This window comes from Elephas maximus, chromosome 12, assembly GCF_024166365.1.
Source record: "Elephas maximus indicus isolate mEleMax1 chromosome 12, mEleMax1 primary haplotype, whole genome shotgun sequence".
Taxonomy (NCBI): Eukaryota; Metazoa; Chordata; class Mammalia; order Proboscidea; family Elephantidae; genus Elephas; species Elephas maximus.
The window spans coordinates 68921675-68939535 of NC_064830.1; the positions used below are offsets into that span (position 1 = coordinate 68921675).

The 17861-nt window shown below is 47.7% G+C and overlaps 1 protein-coding gene across 4 annotated transcripts in view; it reads left to right on the plus strand.

Moving 5' to 3' along the window:
• The first annotated feature begins 4886 nt into the window (after positions 1–4886).
• CIITA (class II major histocompatibility complex transactivator) overlaps positions 4887–17861 on the plus strand; it is a 61974-nt gene continuing 48999 nt past the window's right edge. For 2 of the 4 annotated variants that reach the window (XM_049902882.1, XM_049902883.1), the window contains exon 1: positions 4887–5258. In XM_049902882.1, coding sequence (XP_049758839.1) covers positions 4976–5258 — 283 coding nt within the window. In that variant the 5' untranslated portion in view covers positions 4887–4975. Of the gene's footprint in view, positions 5259–15392; positions 15976–17861 lie in introns of those variants that run through there. The other 2 variants (XM_049902884.1, XM_049902885.1) reach the window with 2 other exon arrangements.

Sequence of the window (17861 nt, forward strand, 5' to 3'; positions counted from 1 at the left end):
ACTATATCCCAAAGTGTAATTTAATTGAATAACTTCATTTTAAAAAAAAATTTTTTAACAAACATTAAATCTCTTCTCTTCGATTGGGCCCATTAAGTTTAATTCATTAAGGTCATACATACTCCACAAGGTTTATAAAAGACATTTATGTCTACTCTTGTGTTGATTTTTGTTTTTGATTTTTTTGCTATCACAAATAACACTGCTTCACGTGCCATGATGCAGGTATGTCTTTCCCTCGTGTACCTACTGAGGTGTAGAAACGCTGGGTGCGTACTTCTTCCAGCTTAAGAGATGTTGCCAAATAGTTAACCTAAATGATTGCACCATTCTACACTTTTTCCACCAGAATAGACGACTTCCCGTTTTTCTACATCCTTACTGATACATTTTTATTAATCTGCTAATGCAGGAGAGTTTCTGTTTGGTGCTAGTTTGTCTTTGATGCTTCACTACCACTTGCCAACCTGCCTTTCTCTCAGAGATTGGGCCTTGGGGTCAGAAACTTCAGCAAGCAGTAGGATCTAAGCTTTCATATTATCATCTAATTTTGTGTTTGTTTTCCTGTGGTTGCCTATTATTCTTGCACAGGTGATACTGACTTTTCAATTTTGGTAGAGAGATGGAATTTTCTTTTATAATAAATAAAGGTAAAAAGGTCAGGTTAAAGGAAAATATTAGGTGACTAATAGTACCAATTCATGTGATGATGAGAAAAACCATGCAGGGGACCTGAATGATTGAAGCAGGGAAGGCTGCCCTCCTGATTCATTACAGGCGAAATATCGTCGAGCTCTGAGACTAGTAGGTTCTGCAGCTGGGAAAAACCTCCCCAAGAGCTGCAGCATTTCGGAATTGAAAGAAATCCTGGGGGTTGTGTCGTCTGACTTACTTGTTTCACAGGTGACGAAATTGTGGCCCAGAGAGGGGAAGTGTTCTTGCCTGTGGTGGTACGGTGAGTCAGTGGGGAAAGGGGAGGCTGGCGCCCAGGTTCTTCTGACTTAACATGTGATGAGGAGGTGGTGGCGGGATGATAGGAAAGGGAAATCACTCATACAAGTGACAAAGAAAACCTCCCCTCATCCCTGATTCTGTGTGTTTGGTGTTTCATCGTCAATCTCCCCCAGCTTGGGATGCTCAATGATGCAAGGAGAAAAGTATAAAGACTCAGTAATTAAACCTTCAGCAGCTTGGGCAATATCCCAATGTGTAGTTTATTTGACTGACTTCATCTTAACAAACATTAAACCTCTTTGATTGAGCTCATTAAGTTTAATTCGTTAAAGTCATACATACTTCAGAGTATTTATAAAAAGCCTTTCTCCATTCTTGTGTTGATTTTTATTACATCTATTCTTATGTTGATTCTCTTGGTCTGGTCCCCTCTCAAAAGATGCATTGTATTGGGCAAATCTGCTGCAAAGGACCTCTAAAGTACTTTTGATGTGAGGTACTTAAGAACCCAGTTTCCTTATCCCTCCTCCCAACCCACTCCCACCAGCTCTCCACAGCCATAGCTGAAGATTGTCTGCCGTGTAGTCCATCTGTTACAATTCTCTACTAGCCTCTTTTCTACCTTCTAAGTTTTAAGCTCTTCAAACCTTCCCTTTTGCTCTCACGACTAATTGATGGCATTACCATCTTGTCCAAGAAACTACAGTGTCTTCTAACTCCTAGGGAAAGAAATCTCAGAAATAAAGGATGGAAAAAGCAGAAAAGGTTCCCTCTTCCTCTCTGACTGCAGCAAAGCAGTCACTGTTCTGCATCACAAAGTTAGTTCTGATAAAGTTTAGACCATTCATAAAAGTACCTATATACATCTCTTTCACCATACTTGTTCAATCCGCATACTGAGCAAATAATCCGAGAAGCTGGACTATATGAAGAAGAAGGTGGTATCAGGATTGGAGGAAGACTCATTAACAACCTGCGTTATGCAGGTGACACAACCTTGCTTGCTTAAAGTGAAGAGGACTTGAAGCACTTTCTGATGAAGACTAAATACCACAGCCTTCAGTATGGATTACACCTCAACATAAAGAAGACAAAAATCCTCACAACTGGACGAATAAGCAATGTCATGATGAACAGAGAAAAGGTTGAAGTTGTCAAGGATTTTATTTTACATGGATCCACAATCAACAGCCATGGAAGCAGCAGTCAAGAAATCAAAAGATGCATTGCATTGGGCAAATCTGCTGCAAAAGACCTCTTTAAAGTGTTGGAAAGCAAAGAAGTCACCTTGAAGGCTAAGGTGCGTCTGACCCAAGCCAGGGTGTTTTCAATCGCCTCCTATGCATATGAAATGTGAGTGATGAATAAGGAAGACCAATGAAGAATTGACACCTTTGAATTGTGGTGTTGGAGAAGAATATTGAATATACCATGGACTGCCAAAAAAATGAACAAATCTGTCTTGGAAGAAGTACAGAGAGCATGCTCTTTAGAAGCAAGGGTGGTGAGACTACATCTCACATACTTTGGACATGTTTTCAGGAGGGATCAGACCCTGGAGAAGGACATCAGGCTTGGTAAAGTAGAGAGTCGGGGAAAAAGAGGAAGACCCCCAACAAGATGGATTGACACAGTGGCTGCAACAATGGGCTTAAGCATAACAGTAGCAAGGATGGCGAAGGACCGGGCAGTGTTTCCTTCTGTCGTACATAGGGTTGCTATGAGTCAGAGCTGACTCAATGGTACCTAGCAACTACAACGACAACATTTTCCTGCTGCAATTTCCTATCTTTTCATTTTTATGAGTATATTGTTATGCTTTTTTCATTAATGGTTATAATCACTGCTTTAAAAATCTTAGTTTTTAATTTCTGACTTAACAGGTGATGGGGTGGTGTCAGGTCTTACAAATCTTACTGTAAGACAGTCTTACAAGTGTCTAAGAAAACTTCCCTCATTCCTGATTCTGCGTATCTAATGTCTGGTGTTTCATCCTCAATCACCCCCACCTTGGGATGCTTGGTTATTGATTCTCATGGCCTGGTCCTCAGCCACGGGATTATCTTGGGATCAGTTTCTATTGATTACCTTTTTCTTTTGAGACTGGATCCCTTTTTCCTGTGTCTTCATATTCAGGTAATTTTGGATTGTATACTGGATACTATGAACGATGTGTTGTAGATACTCTGGATTCTATTATAATCCTCAAACACAGTGTTCATTTTTTTTTTTTTTTTTTATTCAGACACTTAACTTTGCTGGAATCAAACTTCAAAGTTCCCCTTCCTCCCCATAATAGCTAGCAGCCCAAATGTCAGTTCAGTTCTTTTAGCCTTAGCTGAACTGCCTGGAGTGTGCCCCATGCATTGAATGCATGGGTCAGAGGTCAGCCAGATATTTGGGCAATTTTTGCACAGAATTTGGGGCTACCCTTCCCTACCTCAAGAAGTTGGTGGGTAGTGCAAATGATTGACTACTAGATGAAAGGTTGGTGGTTTGAACACACCCAGAGGCACCTTGGAAGACAGGCCTGGTAATCTGCTTCCTAAAGGTCACAGTGTTGAAAACCCTACGGAGCAGTTCTACTCTGTACACACGGAGTCACCATGAGTCAGAATCAGCTTGGTGGCAACTAACAACAACAACTCCCTACCTCTCTCCTTTATGGGGCTTATACTCCCACATTCCAGTGGCTGTTGTTGCCCGAAACTCTGTCCTCTGGTTACTCAGGACAGTAAGCCTGTCCTCAGGCTAAACTCATGAACTGAGAAATTCACCAGTGACATTCTCGTCTTCCACGTGCTGACTCCCCTCCAGGATCCGCCTGTTCTGATCACTGTCCAGTGCTTTCAGATAGTTGTTTTCTATATTTTCCCTAGAGTTTATAGTTGTCTTCTGTGGGAGGGTTGGTCCAATAAGCTACTCAGCCATACTGGAAGTAGACATCCTTCTTTGTCTCATTTAAATGAACAATGCAAATGGTCCCATCTGAGAGATGGCAAAGCAGAGGCCAGGAGAGGAAACAAGGTCACGGTGTATTCTAGAAGGGGTAGGTAGAGCAATCAGTTATGGTAGATAAAATAGGTTTGGGAGTTTTTAGGGTAGAATCCTAAAACAGACTGGCTTCTAGTCAAAGCCTCTGTTTTCTTCATTAGTAAATTGGGGGTAATTTTAATAAAGCAAATGTTCATTAAGTGCTTACTAGGTCTACTGCTAAGCCGTTTACATGCTTTATCTTGTTTGATCCTCAAGACAACGCAGTAAGATTGCTTTTGTATTGGGGGGCTGCTTTTGTGTTGGGAGGCTGCTTTTGTGTTGGGGGGCTGCTTTTGTATTGGAGAAGAGATTGAGGATTAATGAGGTTAAGCCCAAGGTCATACAGAGCTGTTGGGTGATTAATCAATAAAATGATAACAATGTCTCCTATTTATTGAACATTTATCATGTTCATAAATGTTGTCTCATTTAATCCTTACAACAGCCCTATGAGGTAAGTACTGTTATTATCATTCCGCTTTTGCAGATAGAGAAATGAAGGCTAAATAAAGTTAAGTAACTTGCTCAAGGTCTCATAACTTGCAAGTGGTGGATCACAGATTTGAACCCAAGCCCACTTGCTTAACCTCTGTGCCCTACTGCCTTCTTGTCGTATGGTGAAACATCTACACAGGCCCAGCGCATCATGGGTCCTCAACAGAGGCAAGGCCCCTTCCTCTTAGTGAACTCTGGATTGGCTGGAATGGAATGGACAGACTGCGGGTTTCTCATGGACTCCTCCAGGGTAGACACATGGGTGGTACCCAGGGAAGAACCACGGGGTCTGATTCACCAGAGAACCCATTTCCATCCGTTCAGCAGGCTCCCCAGCCTGTAACGCAAATGAGGAAATCTTCCTAAGCAGGAATAAACAGCAGAGGTTCCCTTGTCCTGTTTTTCACTTCATGTTTTGGATGCTGCTGGCCGGGTGAGCAGAGATCCCAGGCTCTGGCCCAGGGCAGCTGTCCTGCCTCCAAGTGCTGCCATGATCCGCTTCCAGACCATCCTGACTTGGGTCAGGACCCTGCTCTCCTGCCAGCTGCCCAGCCAGGTACACGCCCTCCTGGACAACCTGCTGGAAGCAGAGCTCCTCTCCAGGGAGTACCACCACGCCCTGCTCCACGAGCCAGATGGTGAGGCTCTGGCCAGGAAGATCTCCTTGACCCTGCTGGAGAAAGGTGACCCGGACTTGGCCTTCCTAGAGTGGACCTGGCGTGGGCTGCAGGTTCCAGCGGCCGAGAGGGTCCCCAGCCACAGGGGCCATGGCGGTAAGTCAGTATCCCCTTTGCTCAGGGGACAACGGCTGGCTCGAGGCGATCTGAGAATATCCCTCCTCTCTGAAAGGGGAGTCAGTGTGATCGTCCCTGTCCCAAGATGGGAAGAGAGTCCTGGACAGGAATCAGGACAGAAACCTCTGGTTGAGCTGGCAGGAGAAGAGAGCACTTGGAGAACCCTGTCTCTGATGCTGGGTGTGCTGGAGGTAGCCAGCATGCTTCCCACACTGCTTAAAGGGGTAACATTCTGCGAGCTTAAGGCTCAGTGCCTGCTCAGTTTACTTTCTGAGGCCTCTCAATTTGCCAGGCACCATGCTAAGTTCGGAGTGTGCAGAGATGGGCAGGTGGGCCCCTGCCTTCAAGAGGCCCACAGTCAAGCAGGGAGATGGATGCAGACACAATCAGTGTAGGTCAAAGGGGAGGAATGGGGGCTTGGAGAGGAGGAGCAGACAGAGCCGGAGAGCAGAGGGCACCACGTGCGAGTGCACATGCACACACACGCATGTGTGTGCATGTGTATGTGTTTGTGCTCACGTGGGCGCATGCGTATGCATGTACGCGCTTGTGTGTGCACGCATATGTGTGCATGTGTGTTTGTCACCACAAGATGAAAATGGAGAGACAGAGGGAGTGAAAGAGGAAGAGGGAAACAGACATAGAAAGAGACAAAGAGACAAAGGGGAGAAAGGGGAGAAGGGAGGGAGGGAAAGAGAAGAAGAGAGAAAAAGATTAGGAACCAGCTCAGAGGAAAAGAGTATCTTATTTTTAAAGAATATTGATGATACTGTATGTCTCTTAAATCAGAAAAGTAAACCTGCACAGGCCCCTGCGTTGCCACTTGTCTTCTTAGCTGCTCACCCATCTGAGGTCCTTCCAGTTACAGAGAGGTTCTCACTTTGTCACAAACCATGGGCTTCCTAAAGACACCGCTTTGTTCTGTCTTATTCTCTTTGCAAATCTTCTATGCCTTTCCTATAATATGACTTAGGATTATAAATTCTAGGCCTTCTTGGTCCCCTTATGGTTTCAGAATTACTTGAAGATTGAGACAATAACAATGGTTAACTTTTATTGATAATTTGTTATTTGTCAGGCACAGAGTTAAGCATAGTCCAGTCTGTCTTATTTAGTCCTCACATGGACCCTCTAAGGCAAGACCTTTTATGGTCTCCATCCTCATTTAACACCTAAAGAAGAAAACGGAGACAGGTCATCCCGGAGTGAAGTGGTAGAGACTGGATTTTGAAGCGGACAAGCTCTTATCCTCAACCTGTCCTTGAGGTGCTAAAAAAGCCTTTTGGTGGCCTTGACTTTGGCACCGGAGTGTTGTAGGTACTTGTCCAACTCTTCTGCCAAGTTTATATTGGGCTGGTTCTTCCTGTGGTTGAATTCTCACCCAGGTGCTTGCCATTGGTCTCTGGAACATACCTTCCACTCTCTCACTCCTAAAAGACCCCTGGGGGAGGGGGAAGAGTCATCTTTACTACCTGGAATGATCTTTCCCAGCTTGTCAATGGAAGTGCAAGCAGCGGGTGTGGGCACGATGAGGGTGCAGATGCCTACCTGGGAAGGGGGATCAGAGCCCACCTCTCTTCCTGAGCCCCTCCATATTCATACTTTTTTTCAGGATCTCAGCCCCTCCCTCCTTCCTCTCTCTGTAAGTGGTAGTTCCTATTATTTAACTCCATTTCCTCCCTGGGGTTGTAATGTTTTTATTTCCCATCCCATATGACTCCAGAAAGTGGAACTGTGCCCATGTAGCATAGTCCTCAGGGAGCTGGGACTACGGCTTCTTCTCCTGGCCCCCTTCCAGTGGAAGACACTGCACGGCTGGACTGAGGACAGCTGGTCAGGCTTCTGCGGGGCCAAAGCGAAGGAGCAACCTCAGTCAATGATGCCTCTGGGCTCCAGAGGGTGAGAAAGAGAAAAGGGAAAGAGAATTGTGTGGCTTGTAAATAAAGGGCCCCAGCTTTCACTTCAGTGGGGGGTTCAGGCTGGGAAATCATCCTCGTGGAGGTTTGTAACCCTCCCAACAATCCTCCAGTGATCTTGGCCCTCGCTATTCAAAACGGTGCACCAGCTCCCATTTCACCCAGAGGAAGAGCTAACTCTGGACCACGGCCCACGAGGCACTTCATGATCTGGCCTCATCACCACTCTGCCCCACCTCTTTCTTCTCTCTGCCTGGCTCTCCATACTCCCCCCATGCTGCCTCCTCCCTGCTCCTCAGACATCTGAATGCTCCTTTGCCTCAGGGGCTCTGCACATGCTGTTCCCACCTCCTAGAGCGCTCTTCCCCAGCCCAACGCCTTACCTCCTTCAGCTCTTGCTCAAGTGCCACCTTCCCAACTAGGCCCACCCTGACCATCCCATTTTGAATTGCAACTCCGCCTCCATACTCTGACTCCCCTTGCTCATACTGGCTTTTTTTTTTTTTCCTACCTTCTGCATATTTTACTTTTGTATTATGTTTATTGTTTCACGTCTAACTCTCCCACTGGAAAATAGCCTCCATGAGGGCAGGGATTTATGTTCTGATCATGGATACATCCCAAATGCCTAGCACAGTTCCTGTACATGGCAGGTGTGCAATACGTATTTGTTCAATGTTGGATGGATGAATGGATAGATGGATGGGTGGATGAGAGGGATGGATGAGAAGGAGTAGAAGAGGATGGACGAATAAAGGGATGAGTAGAAGGGCGGGAGGGTACATGGATGAATAGATGAAAGTGGGGTGGGAGGATAGATTGATGGATGAATGGATAAATGAGGGGCGAATGAGAGGGATGGTGGGAGGGAGGATGGATGGATAGGTGCATGAGTAAAAGGATTAAGGTACTACCATTCAGGTACTTTAAAACTGAGGAAACTGAGGCACAGAGAGGCTAAGTGGCTTGCCTCTGGTTACATGGTAAAGGCTATGGGCCTCATGAGTTCGGATCCACTGCAGTACTTTCTGCCTGGCTGCCTTTTCTAAACAAGCCAAGGGGATACCGTAAACCTGCCAAAAACAAGTTGACACTCTTCAAAACGAAACTACCTTGATGAGTCAGAAGGCACCTTCACATATGGCAGTGCCTCAGGCCCAACTATGCAGAAAACCTATCTCTGGGGATGTGACCTTGGGGGTTTGACTCTGTGCCACCCAGACAGCACATGTGCACCCAGCCCAGGCAAGCTTGGGGGAAGCCTGAGAGTCAAGGTCATTGTCCTGAAAGAGCTCAGCAGCCTCACTGGGAGCCAGAACAAACATTTGGGCAGTCTTCAGTGGACAGTGGGTGACAATGCCTTCAAGGACAGTAAAGGCCAGAGAAGGGAGAGTTAGGATGGGCAGTGATGGGAGGGGAACCAGGCTGGAAGCTGGACAGCAGGGGTGGACTATCCAGTAAGCAAAGTAAGCATGGGCTTTCTTGTGCTTTTTCACTAATCCGTAGTGCACAATTTCACGTGGGTTTCACCACAAGTTTGATACAGGGAGAACAGGTGAAATTGTGCACTGCAGATTAGTAAGTAAGCACAAGTAAGTCTGTGCTTACCTTGCTTAATGGGTAATCCAGCCCTGTCAGGGGCTATAAATTTGAAAAGAGGCATTGATTCATAGCAATATGCCATGGGGTTGGGAGAGAGACAGATGCCAGCCACACCTAGAAACAGGGTCTTTGGTGCGGTGAAAAAATATGAAATTTGGAAAGCATGGTGCTTACCTTTCCTGTTGGTTTGAGGCCATGCCCTGCTACTTACAAACTGTGTGACCCTGGGCACATGACTCAGCCACTCTGAACCTCAGTTTCTTCATCTCTGCCATGGGGGCAATGATATAAATCTCCCCGGGCTATAGGGTTAAATGAGATGGCAGTTGGGAAACTCCAGGGCAGTGGCAGGTGTGGGGTAGGTACCGAATAACCATCAGACAGCGATCAGTGTGTGGGGGACACAGCAGGAAGAATCAGACAAGGGAACATAAATCATAGGTCTGGGGTGCTGAGAAAACAATCATGTCTGCAGCCCCATTGGGGGCCCCAAATAATACCTGTACACTGACTCTATGCAAAACATGGTGATGGGCTCTCAGGTGCCGTGCACACCCAAGAAATGGGCAGTGCCTGAGTGACAATCCTGGCTCCTCCATTCCAAGGGGTATGACTCTGAGCATGTCCTTGGAGCAGCCTGGGCCCTAGCTTCCCCATCTGTAAAGTGGAGGCGATAATAGTACCCAGAGTCACTATGGTGAGGATTCAGTGACATCATCCCATGTAAGGCACATGTATTCGGGGCAAGAGAGCTGGTCCTAGCTCAGCAGCCGTTCGGCTGGCATTTGAGACCACCAGAGACCCGTGGTGAAGGGGAGGAGGGCAGGACCAAGGGTGGAGCAGCAGCCGCCTTGGGTCTGTGAATGGAACGTGGGGCCTGGCCAGGCCTTTTTGGATGCTTTCTCAGAGGCTGAGGGACATCCCTGCTCCGGTTTTATAGTTGATGAAGCCAGCCTTACCCTAGGATCTGAACTCTTTGTCTCAGGTCAGGGTCTAGCCTGACAAAGTCCTCTCACAACTGTGGGGGCTTCATTAGAGTTGCCCTTTCTGGGGTCCCCTGCCACATCCCAGAGGAGGAGGAGGCATTTTGGGGGCATCTTTGGGAAAGACGGGCTCCTTGCAAGCCGGAGGAGCAGGAGCCATGTTGTCTTAGTCTCTTATTGTTGTCTTTGCTCTACTTCACTTCTTGTTTCTGTTTTGCTATGTGATGATTTTGCCTGAGAGGACTCAGTTCTTGGAACCACAGAACAAAGGCTCCATATAGAACGTCACCTGACTTCTTGGAAAGGAGGGGACATGCCACAGGCTCCCCAGCCCTCTGCCTCCAGCTTCCTTCCCCTTTGGCCCTTAGGATGAGGGAAACCAGACTGAGACTGAGGAGGAGGAGGCCTGTTGGTAGAGGCTCCCTCCCTCTAGGCTTCCTTTCCCAAAAACCACTTCCTGTTGGTATCTGGGGAGCTTCCTTTGCCTCTTGGAAGGAGAGATGTTGGCAAGGAGGGCCATTGTCCCTTTACCTTAGGCTGCTTCTCAGCCAGCTCAGACCCATGTCACCTTCACCCCTGGGAGCCACAGAAGAAGTACCTGCACCCGGAAGTTGGCACTTCTCCATGGGTTTCCCCTGGCTGACCACACTTAGTCGGGCACCAAACCTGATACCTGGTACAACCAGGGGCAGTCTCTGTTTTGTGTTTATGTTACCTTGAGGAGTTCACCTGGCTCCTTACCTATGGTCTACTTGTCTATCCAGCCACCAGCCCATCCACCTACCTGCCTGCCTTCAAACCTACCTGATCTACCCATCCTCCTACACACCTACCAGTCTAATTACATCTACTTATCAATTTATCAAGGAGCCCTGGTGGTGTAATGGGTAAGTGCTCAGCTGCTAACTGAAAGGTTGGTGGTTCAAACCCACCCAGTGGCTTCTTGGGAAAAGACCTGGTGATGCTTCTGTAAAGATTAAAAAAAAAAAAAACAGCCTAGAAAACCCTGTGGTGCAGGTCTCCTCTGTCACATGGGGCCACTCTGAGTTGACATCGACTCAACGGCACCTGACAACAACAACATCAGTTTATCAACTTTTCTACTTATCTACCTACCTATGTATGTATGTATCTGTTTATCTGCCTTTCTACCAACTAACCTGCTTGTATGTCTACCTACCAGTTGGCCTAGTTCTCACACACTCTTCTGCCTGCCTACCTAGTTTGGATACGTACCAATTTTATCTACTCACCTACTTCTCTATTTACCGACCCCTTTTCCTTCCTTTCTTACCTCCTCCTTAATCATTTATTTATTTATTTATTTATTAGGGATTATGCGGAAACCGTGGTGGCGTAGTGGTTAAGTGCTATGGCTGCTTACCAAAGGGTTGCAATTCGAATCCTCCAGGCGCTCCTTGAAAACTCTATGCGGCAGTTCTACTCTGTCCTATAGGGTCGCTATGAGTTGGAATCAACTCGACAGCACTGGGGTAGGGATTATGGGGAAACCCTGGTGGTGCCGTGGTTAAGAGCTATGGTTGCTAACCAAAAGGTTGGCAGTTTGAATTCACCAGCTGCTCCTTGGAAACCCTGTGGGGCAGTTCTACTTTGTCTTACAGGGTCGCTGTGAGTCGGAATCAACTCAACAGCAACAGGTTTGGTCTTTTTGGTTTTAGAGATTATGGAAGGAGACCTGGTGGTGCAGTGATTAAGCGCTTGGCTGCTAACTGAAAGGTCAGCGATTCAAACTCACTAGCCGCCCTTTGGGAGAAAGATGTGGCAATCTGCTTCAGTAAAGATTCCCAAAAAAAAAAAAGCTAAACTCACTGCTGTTGAGTTGATTCTAACTCATGGTGACCCCATAGAGCTTCCAAGGCTGTAAATCTCTGTGGAAGGATACTACCACATCTTTCTCCCACGGAGCCACTGGTGGTTTTGAACTGCTGACCTTTTGGTTAGCAGTCAATGGCTTTAACCACTGTACCACCAGGGCTCCTTCTATAAAGATTACAGCCTTGGAAACCCTATGGGGCAGTTCTACCCTGTCCCATAGGGTCACTATGGTTGAAATTGACTCGACAGCAACAGGCTTAGGGATTATGGTGGGGGACATTGATGGTTAAATGGTAAAATTCCTGTCTTCCATGTGGGCGACTAGGTTTGATTCCTAGCCAATCCAGCACATGCACAGCCACCACCCAGCACTCAGTGGAGGCTTGCACATTGCTATGATGCTGAACAGGCTTCAGTGGAGCTTCCAGACTAAGACAGACTAGGAAGAAAGACCTGGCAATCTACTTCTGGAAATCAGCCAATGAAAACTCTATGAATCCACAGCTGATCATGGGATGGCACAGGACTGGGCAGCATTTTGTTCTCTTGTGTGTTGAGTCACCATGAGTCAAGGGTCAACTTGAGGGCAGCTAACAACAACAACAGGGATTATGGTGGTTACACATAAACATAAGACAAACATTTACAACCTAATAAGGGAGGACTGGAAACCCTGGTTGTGTAGTGGTTAAGAGCTATGGCTGCTAACCAAAAGGTCGGCAGTTCAAATCCACCAGGCACTCTTTGGAAACCCTGTGGGGCAGTTCTACTCTGTCCTATAGGGTCACTATGAGTCAGAATTGACTCGACGGCAACAGATTAGGTTTAGTTTTTTAAGGGAGGGCTGTCCATCCATTTGGAATTTTAGGATGCTTTGATCAAACTCCATCCATTCATTCATCCCGTCTTTGAAAGGCTCAGCTTAGCTTTGAAAGGCATTGGGAAGGGGATGTATAAGAAGACAAAGACCTGGTCCCAGACATTAACAACTTCGTGATCTAGTTGGAGGCAACAGGAGCTATACTTATGAAATAAGAAGTTTATGAATTATTGCCAAATATGTGGCAAGTAGTTATATAAAAATGAATAAAGCAGAAGATTATTGTTAGCTGGAAGGGTGACAAGGGTGAGAACTTAGGTCCTCAGGATGGCTAAAATATGGGCTTGATAAGGAGAAGGCAGAGAGCAGTAGTGGGAGAGGCCCAGCTGAGCAAAGGTTCAAAGGTAGGACTGAGCAAGGTCTGTTCTGGGAGAGACTGCCCCAAGGAACGGCAAGTTTTCTAGAATGCTCATCTTTACTTGGAAGATCAAATTCCTTCCCATCTCCCCTCTCTGGGACTTGGCAGGGTACCCCAGGAAGAGCAAATTTTTCTTTTTTAATTGAACTTTAGATGAAGGTTTACAGAGCAAACCAGTTTCTCATTAGACAATTAATACACACATTGTTTTGTGACATTGGTTGCCAATCCCAGGACAAGTCAACACTCTCCCCTTCTCGACCTTGGGTTCCCTATTACCAGCTTTCCTGTCCCCTCCTGCCTTCTCATCCTTGCCTCTGAGCTGGTGTGCCCATTTAGTCTTGCTTTGTTTTATAGGTCTGTCTAATCTTTGGCTAAAGGGTGAAGCTCATGAGTGACCTCATCACTGTTAAAAGGGTGTCTGGGGGCCATACTCTTGGAGTTTCTCCAGTCTCTCAGACCAGTAAGTCTGGTCTTTTTTTGTGTGTTTGAGTTAGAATTTTTTTCTACATTTCTCTCCAGTTCTGTCAAGGACCCTCTGTTGTGGTCCCTGTCAGAGCAGTAGCTGGGCAGCATCTAGTTGTGTTGGACTCAGTCTGATGGAGGCTGTGGTAGTTGTGGCCCATTAGTCCTTCGGACTAATCTTTCCTTTGTGTCTTTGTTTTTCTTCATTCTCCCTTGCTCCAGACGGGGTGGGATCAATGGAGTATCTTAGATGGCCACCCACAGGCTTTTAAGACCCCAGATACTAACCATCAAAGTAGAATGTAGAACATACTCTTTATAAACTATGTTATGGCAATAGAGCTAGCTGTTCCCCAAGACCATGGTACCCACAGCCCCCAGCCCAGTAATTTGGTCTCTCAGGGAGTTTGGGTGTGTCTATGGAGCTTCCATGTCCCATGTCCCATGGTTGTGAGAGCCCTTTGTCATACTAGACCCTGACTTGAGACAAAGAATTCAGATCCCAGGGCAAGGCTGGCTTCCTCAGGAGAGAAGTGACTTTATCCAAAGCAGACCTCATCTCAGGAGAATGGCCACCACCTCTTGGGGGGTTCCTAAGAGGAAGGTGAGCAGAAATCTGGGAAGCACTAATAGGGAGGACTCCTGCCTGCCTTGGCCCCCATTCACTGAGACCCTGAAGCTTCTTCTGTGCCATCCTGCACCCCTCTCCCCATCCCACTGCCTCTGCTGAAGTGGAGACCCTCCTCAGCTCCTGGCTGGGTGCCATCAGGCACACACAGGCTGGTGCATGTCATTGCTCAGCTCAGAAATCTTCTGCCCTGACACAGGCATGGTCAGGTTCAGGGCTTGTGGGGGGAGGGCCAGAGGAAGTCAGGGTGGACATGGAGAGCCCAGGTAGAGGGCTGCTGCTGCCACCAGGTGAGAGATGATGGCAGTGCCTAGGCAGGTGCACACAGGCCTGGCCGACTCTGGCTCCAAGCGCTGTCCTGACAAGAAGCTGACCCAGAACTGTCCTGGCTACCGGTGGCAGGCAGAGGAGGGGAGGCATCTGAGCTGGCTGTCCCTGAGGTCGGGAAGGGACCCCATGAGGCCCAGCCCAGGGACAGCTGAGCAACCAAGGAGCCCTCTCTCTTGACACCAAGTCATGGGAGAATGAGGCTTCTTGGGATTTCTAATATTCATCATGTCTATTTTTCTATTTCGTTAGCCTAACAAGGCAAAGCTTGGTTTCACATTGACTATTGGCACTCTCATTTGTCTGCCTATTCCCTCCCACCACCACCCCCACTCCGGACATCTGAAAATAGTGACTGTTTCAAAATAATCACCATAAAAAGATACCACCATAAAAAGACGGGCAGCATTCGCCTCATTTCACACATGGGAATCTAAGGCCCATGCAAGGGAAATGAGGGGTCCAAGGTCGCACATCTGTTAGCAACAGCAGGGGCTATGCCAGTGCTCTTTCAGTGGGAAATGCGCGCACCCATTGCTCCCCCCACTTCATTCCTTTCGGTAGCACCTTCACAACCGTGGCCTTTCCTGCACACCACCTATACCGTCATTGACAGATTTTTTTCAAGTCACTCACATTCTTTACTCAAAGGAAATTTAGGTCCCACCGTAAATGAACAGGAATGCCACAAACAGAAGGTAACTATGAAGCAGGAAGGCAAACGGTGTTATTAAATTGTAGCCAGACGATGTTCCCACTGAAGGCTCCGAGGCTCAGGGGCTGCTCTGTGTTAAATGGACAGAGCCTGCATTAGAGAGGCGGTCAAGACACAGTAGCACCAAACTGACACTTTCTCCTTGATGCCACTAGGAGGATGGCCAGACTTAAGAAGGCACTCACTTTGTTCCTCTGCCTGTCAGTGTTATTTAATGCCACGTGTGTGTGTTACCCCAAAGCATCTGGCTGTGAGTATTCCATATCTGGGGTAATACTCTTTTATGTGTAGTTTATATTTCAGTCCAATGTCTTGGAATAAAATGATGGGTGATTCACTCACGATATCCCGGGAAATTCAGGGCACTTTGGGGTGGGGGTGGTGGAGGGGAATGGACTCTAAGAAGTCTGCTGGTCCCAAACAGAGGCTCTGTGCTCATCTTGAGGCATTGTGGGGCTGTGGTCCTGGCCCCATCCTGCAGAAGGTGGCAAATAGTGGCAGCTAGTGTCGGTTTGGCTCCATCCTGGTCTCTGTCATTTCAGGAAGGCAGAATGTTGAAGGACCCCTAACAGATAACTCACTATCTTCTGTGTTCACCCAATTTGGTCTATAAAAGGAACTGAAATTAACATCAGAAGCATGGTTTCAGGGAGCAGAGGCAAATTAGAGCACGTCTAGACACAAGAAATCTAACAGCCCCACGTCCCCTTGTAGGGGGAGAGTTTTGTGCTGCTCCCTAGCTGGCTTCATTTGCATGCTGACTTACCCTCGGCGGGCTCCTGGCGTTGTAAGAACTGAGGCTAGAGATGAGGCTGCCTGCTTCTGAACTGGGAATCTGATCCGAGGGCAGACAAGCACCGCCAGGTAGGCTGAGGGCACCAGGAGGGGCTGCCAGACTCCTGAGCCGCTGCCTGGCTGCAGTTCCCACACCATGCGTTGCCTGGCTCCTTGCCCTGCAGGGGGGTCCTACCTGTCCCAGCCCCAAGGTAAGAAGGCTGGATGGAGGAAGTTGGGACTGCAAATGCTTCTTAATTTAGAGTGGGGTCTCGATAGCCCTGCCACCCCAGATAAACAGAGACACCACTCTGAGTTGGGGTACAGGGCAGGGAGGGAGAAGTGTGGTAGTTGGCTATTTCCTTCCACTTGAGGCACCTGGAGTGTGAGAGGGCTTTATCAGCACTGAAGGGTTCTAGAAGCCAGCCCTTCAGAGGGCGTGTTGTTAGCTCTCAGCCTCCATGGCCTGGCTTGGCCAACCACAAGGTCCGTCTCTCTGCCAGGTTCTGCCTTTGGGTAAACAATGAGGGGTGTTCCAGCAGGAGGGCCCTCTACCAGATCCCACTCCATTCCCGGGAAGCAGGGAAACCAAGCTGGCTGGGGACAGCAGGTTGCCTGGGCAAATGCTGCCCCCTCCCCAGTTTCCAAATGGTATCCTTTGAGAAGAAATGGGGAGATCAAGAGAGGAAGAGGGTGAGAGTGCAGCTTAGCACAAATGTCTGGCACTGGCTCTGAAGGCAGCGAGGCAGGTTTGAATCCCAGCTGCCCTGTGACCAGAACTCTGAGTCTGTTTTCCTCCTCTGTAAAATGGGATAAGGGGAAACCCTATATGATGGGATAATGGTGAGGCATCACTGTGATATACCACAGTGCCTGGTACATTATGTTTTTGTTAGGTGCCATCGAGTCGGTTCCAACTCTTAGCAACCCTGGGCACAACAAGAATGAAAGATTGCCTGGTCCTGCGCCATCCTGACAATCGCTGTTATGCTTGAGCCAATTGTTGTAGCCACTGTGTCCATCCATCTCATTGAGGGTCTTCCTCTTTTTCACTGACCCTCTACTTCACCAAGCATAATGTCCTTCTCCAGGGACTGGTCCTTCCTGATGACATGTCCAAACTACATGAGATGAAGTATCATCATCCTCGATTCTAAGGAGCATTCTGGCTGTACTTCTTCCCAGACAGATTTGTTCATTCTTCCCGCAGTCCATGGCATGTTCCATATTGTTTGTCAACACCACAATTCAAAGGCGTCAGTTCTTCTTTGGTCTTCCTTATTCATTGTCCAGCTTTCACATGCATATGAGGCAGTTGAAAATACCATGGCTTGGGTTAGCCCCACAGGAGACTTCAAAGTGACATCTTTGCTTTTTATCACTTTAAAGAAGTCTTTTGCAGCAGATTTACTCAGTGTTTGATTTCTTGACTGTGCTTCCATGGGTGTTGATTGTGGATCCAAGGAAAAGGAAATCCTTGACAACTTCAATATTTTCTCCTTTAATCATGGTGTTGCTTATTAATCCAATTGTGAGTATTACAGGAGTTGAATATCACCAAAGTAGCGAATATTACTGGTATTGCCATTTTGCGTGATTGAGAGGGGTGAGACCCCTTTTCTCAGACTCCCCCAAAACGTGCTGCTTACTTTGAATCCACAGATGGACCACAAGTTTGCTTTCTGCCATTGGATGCAGTGGGCTGTGGCTGGGGGGTGGTGTGAGGGGGAGAGGTCAGAGGTCACCTTGACCCACCCCCTCAATTCCGGATGAGGAAATCCAAACCTGGGAAAGCAAAATGACCTCCCCAGGTCTCCCTGAGCACACCAGGTGTCCTGGACCTCTGGAGGAGGATAGGCACTGCCTGCAGGGCATGTGGTGCTGGGAGCACAGCTGGGTTTCCTTCCTGCCAAGGTCTCCGGGGAATTTTCTCCACCCCGCAATGTTTTCTTTCGAGGAGACCATGGCTCAGGCATCGAGTCTCAGATCCTGTGCCTGCAGGAGTGGTTTGCCACCTTCATGGTTGGGCAGAGAGAAACCGAGAACCACCCAGCAGTGGGACCCAGCTTCCCTGCAAGCCAGGGCTTGTACCCGCCTA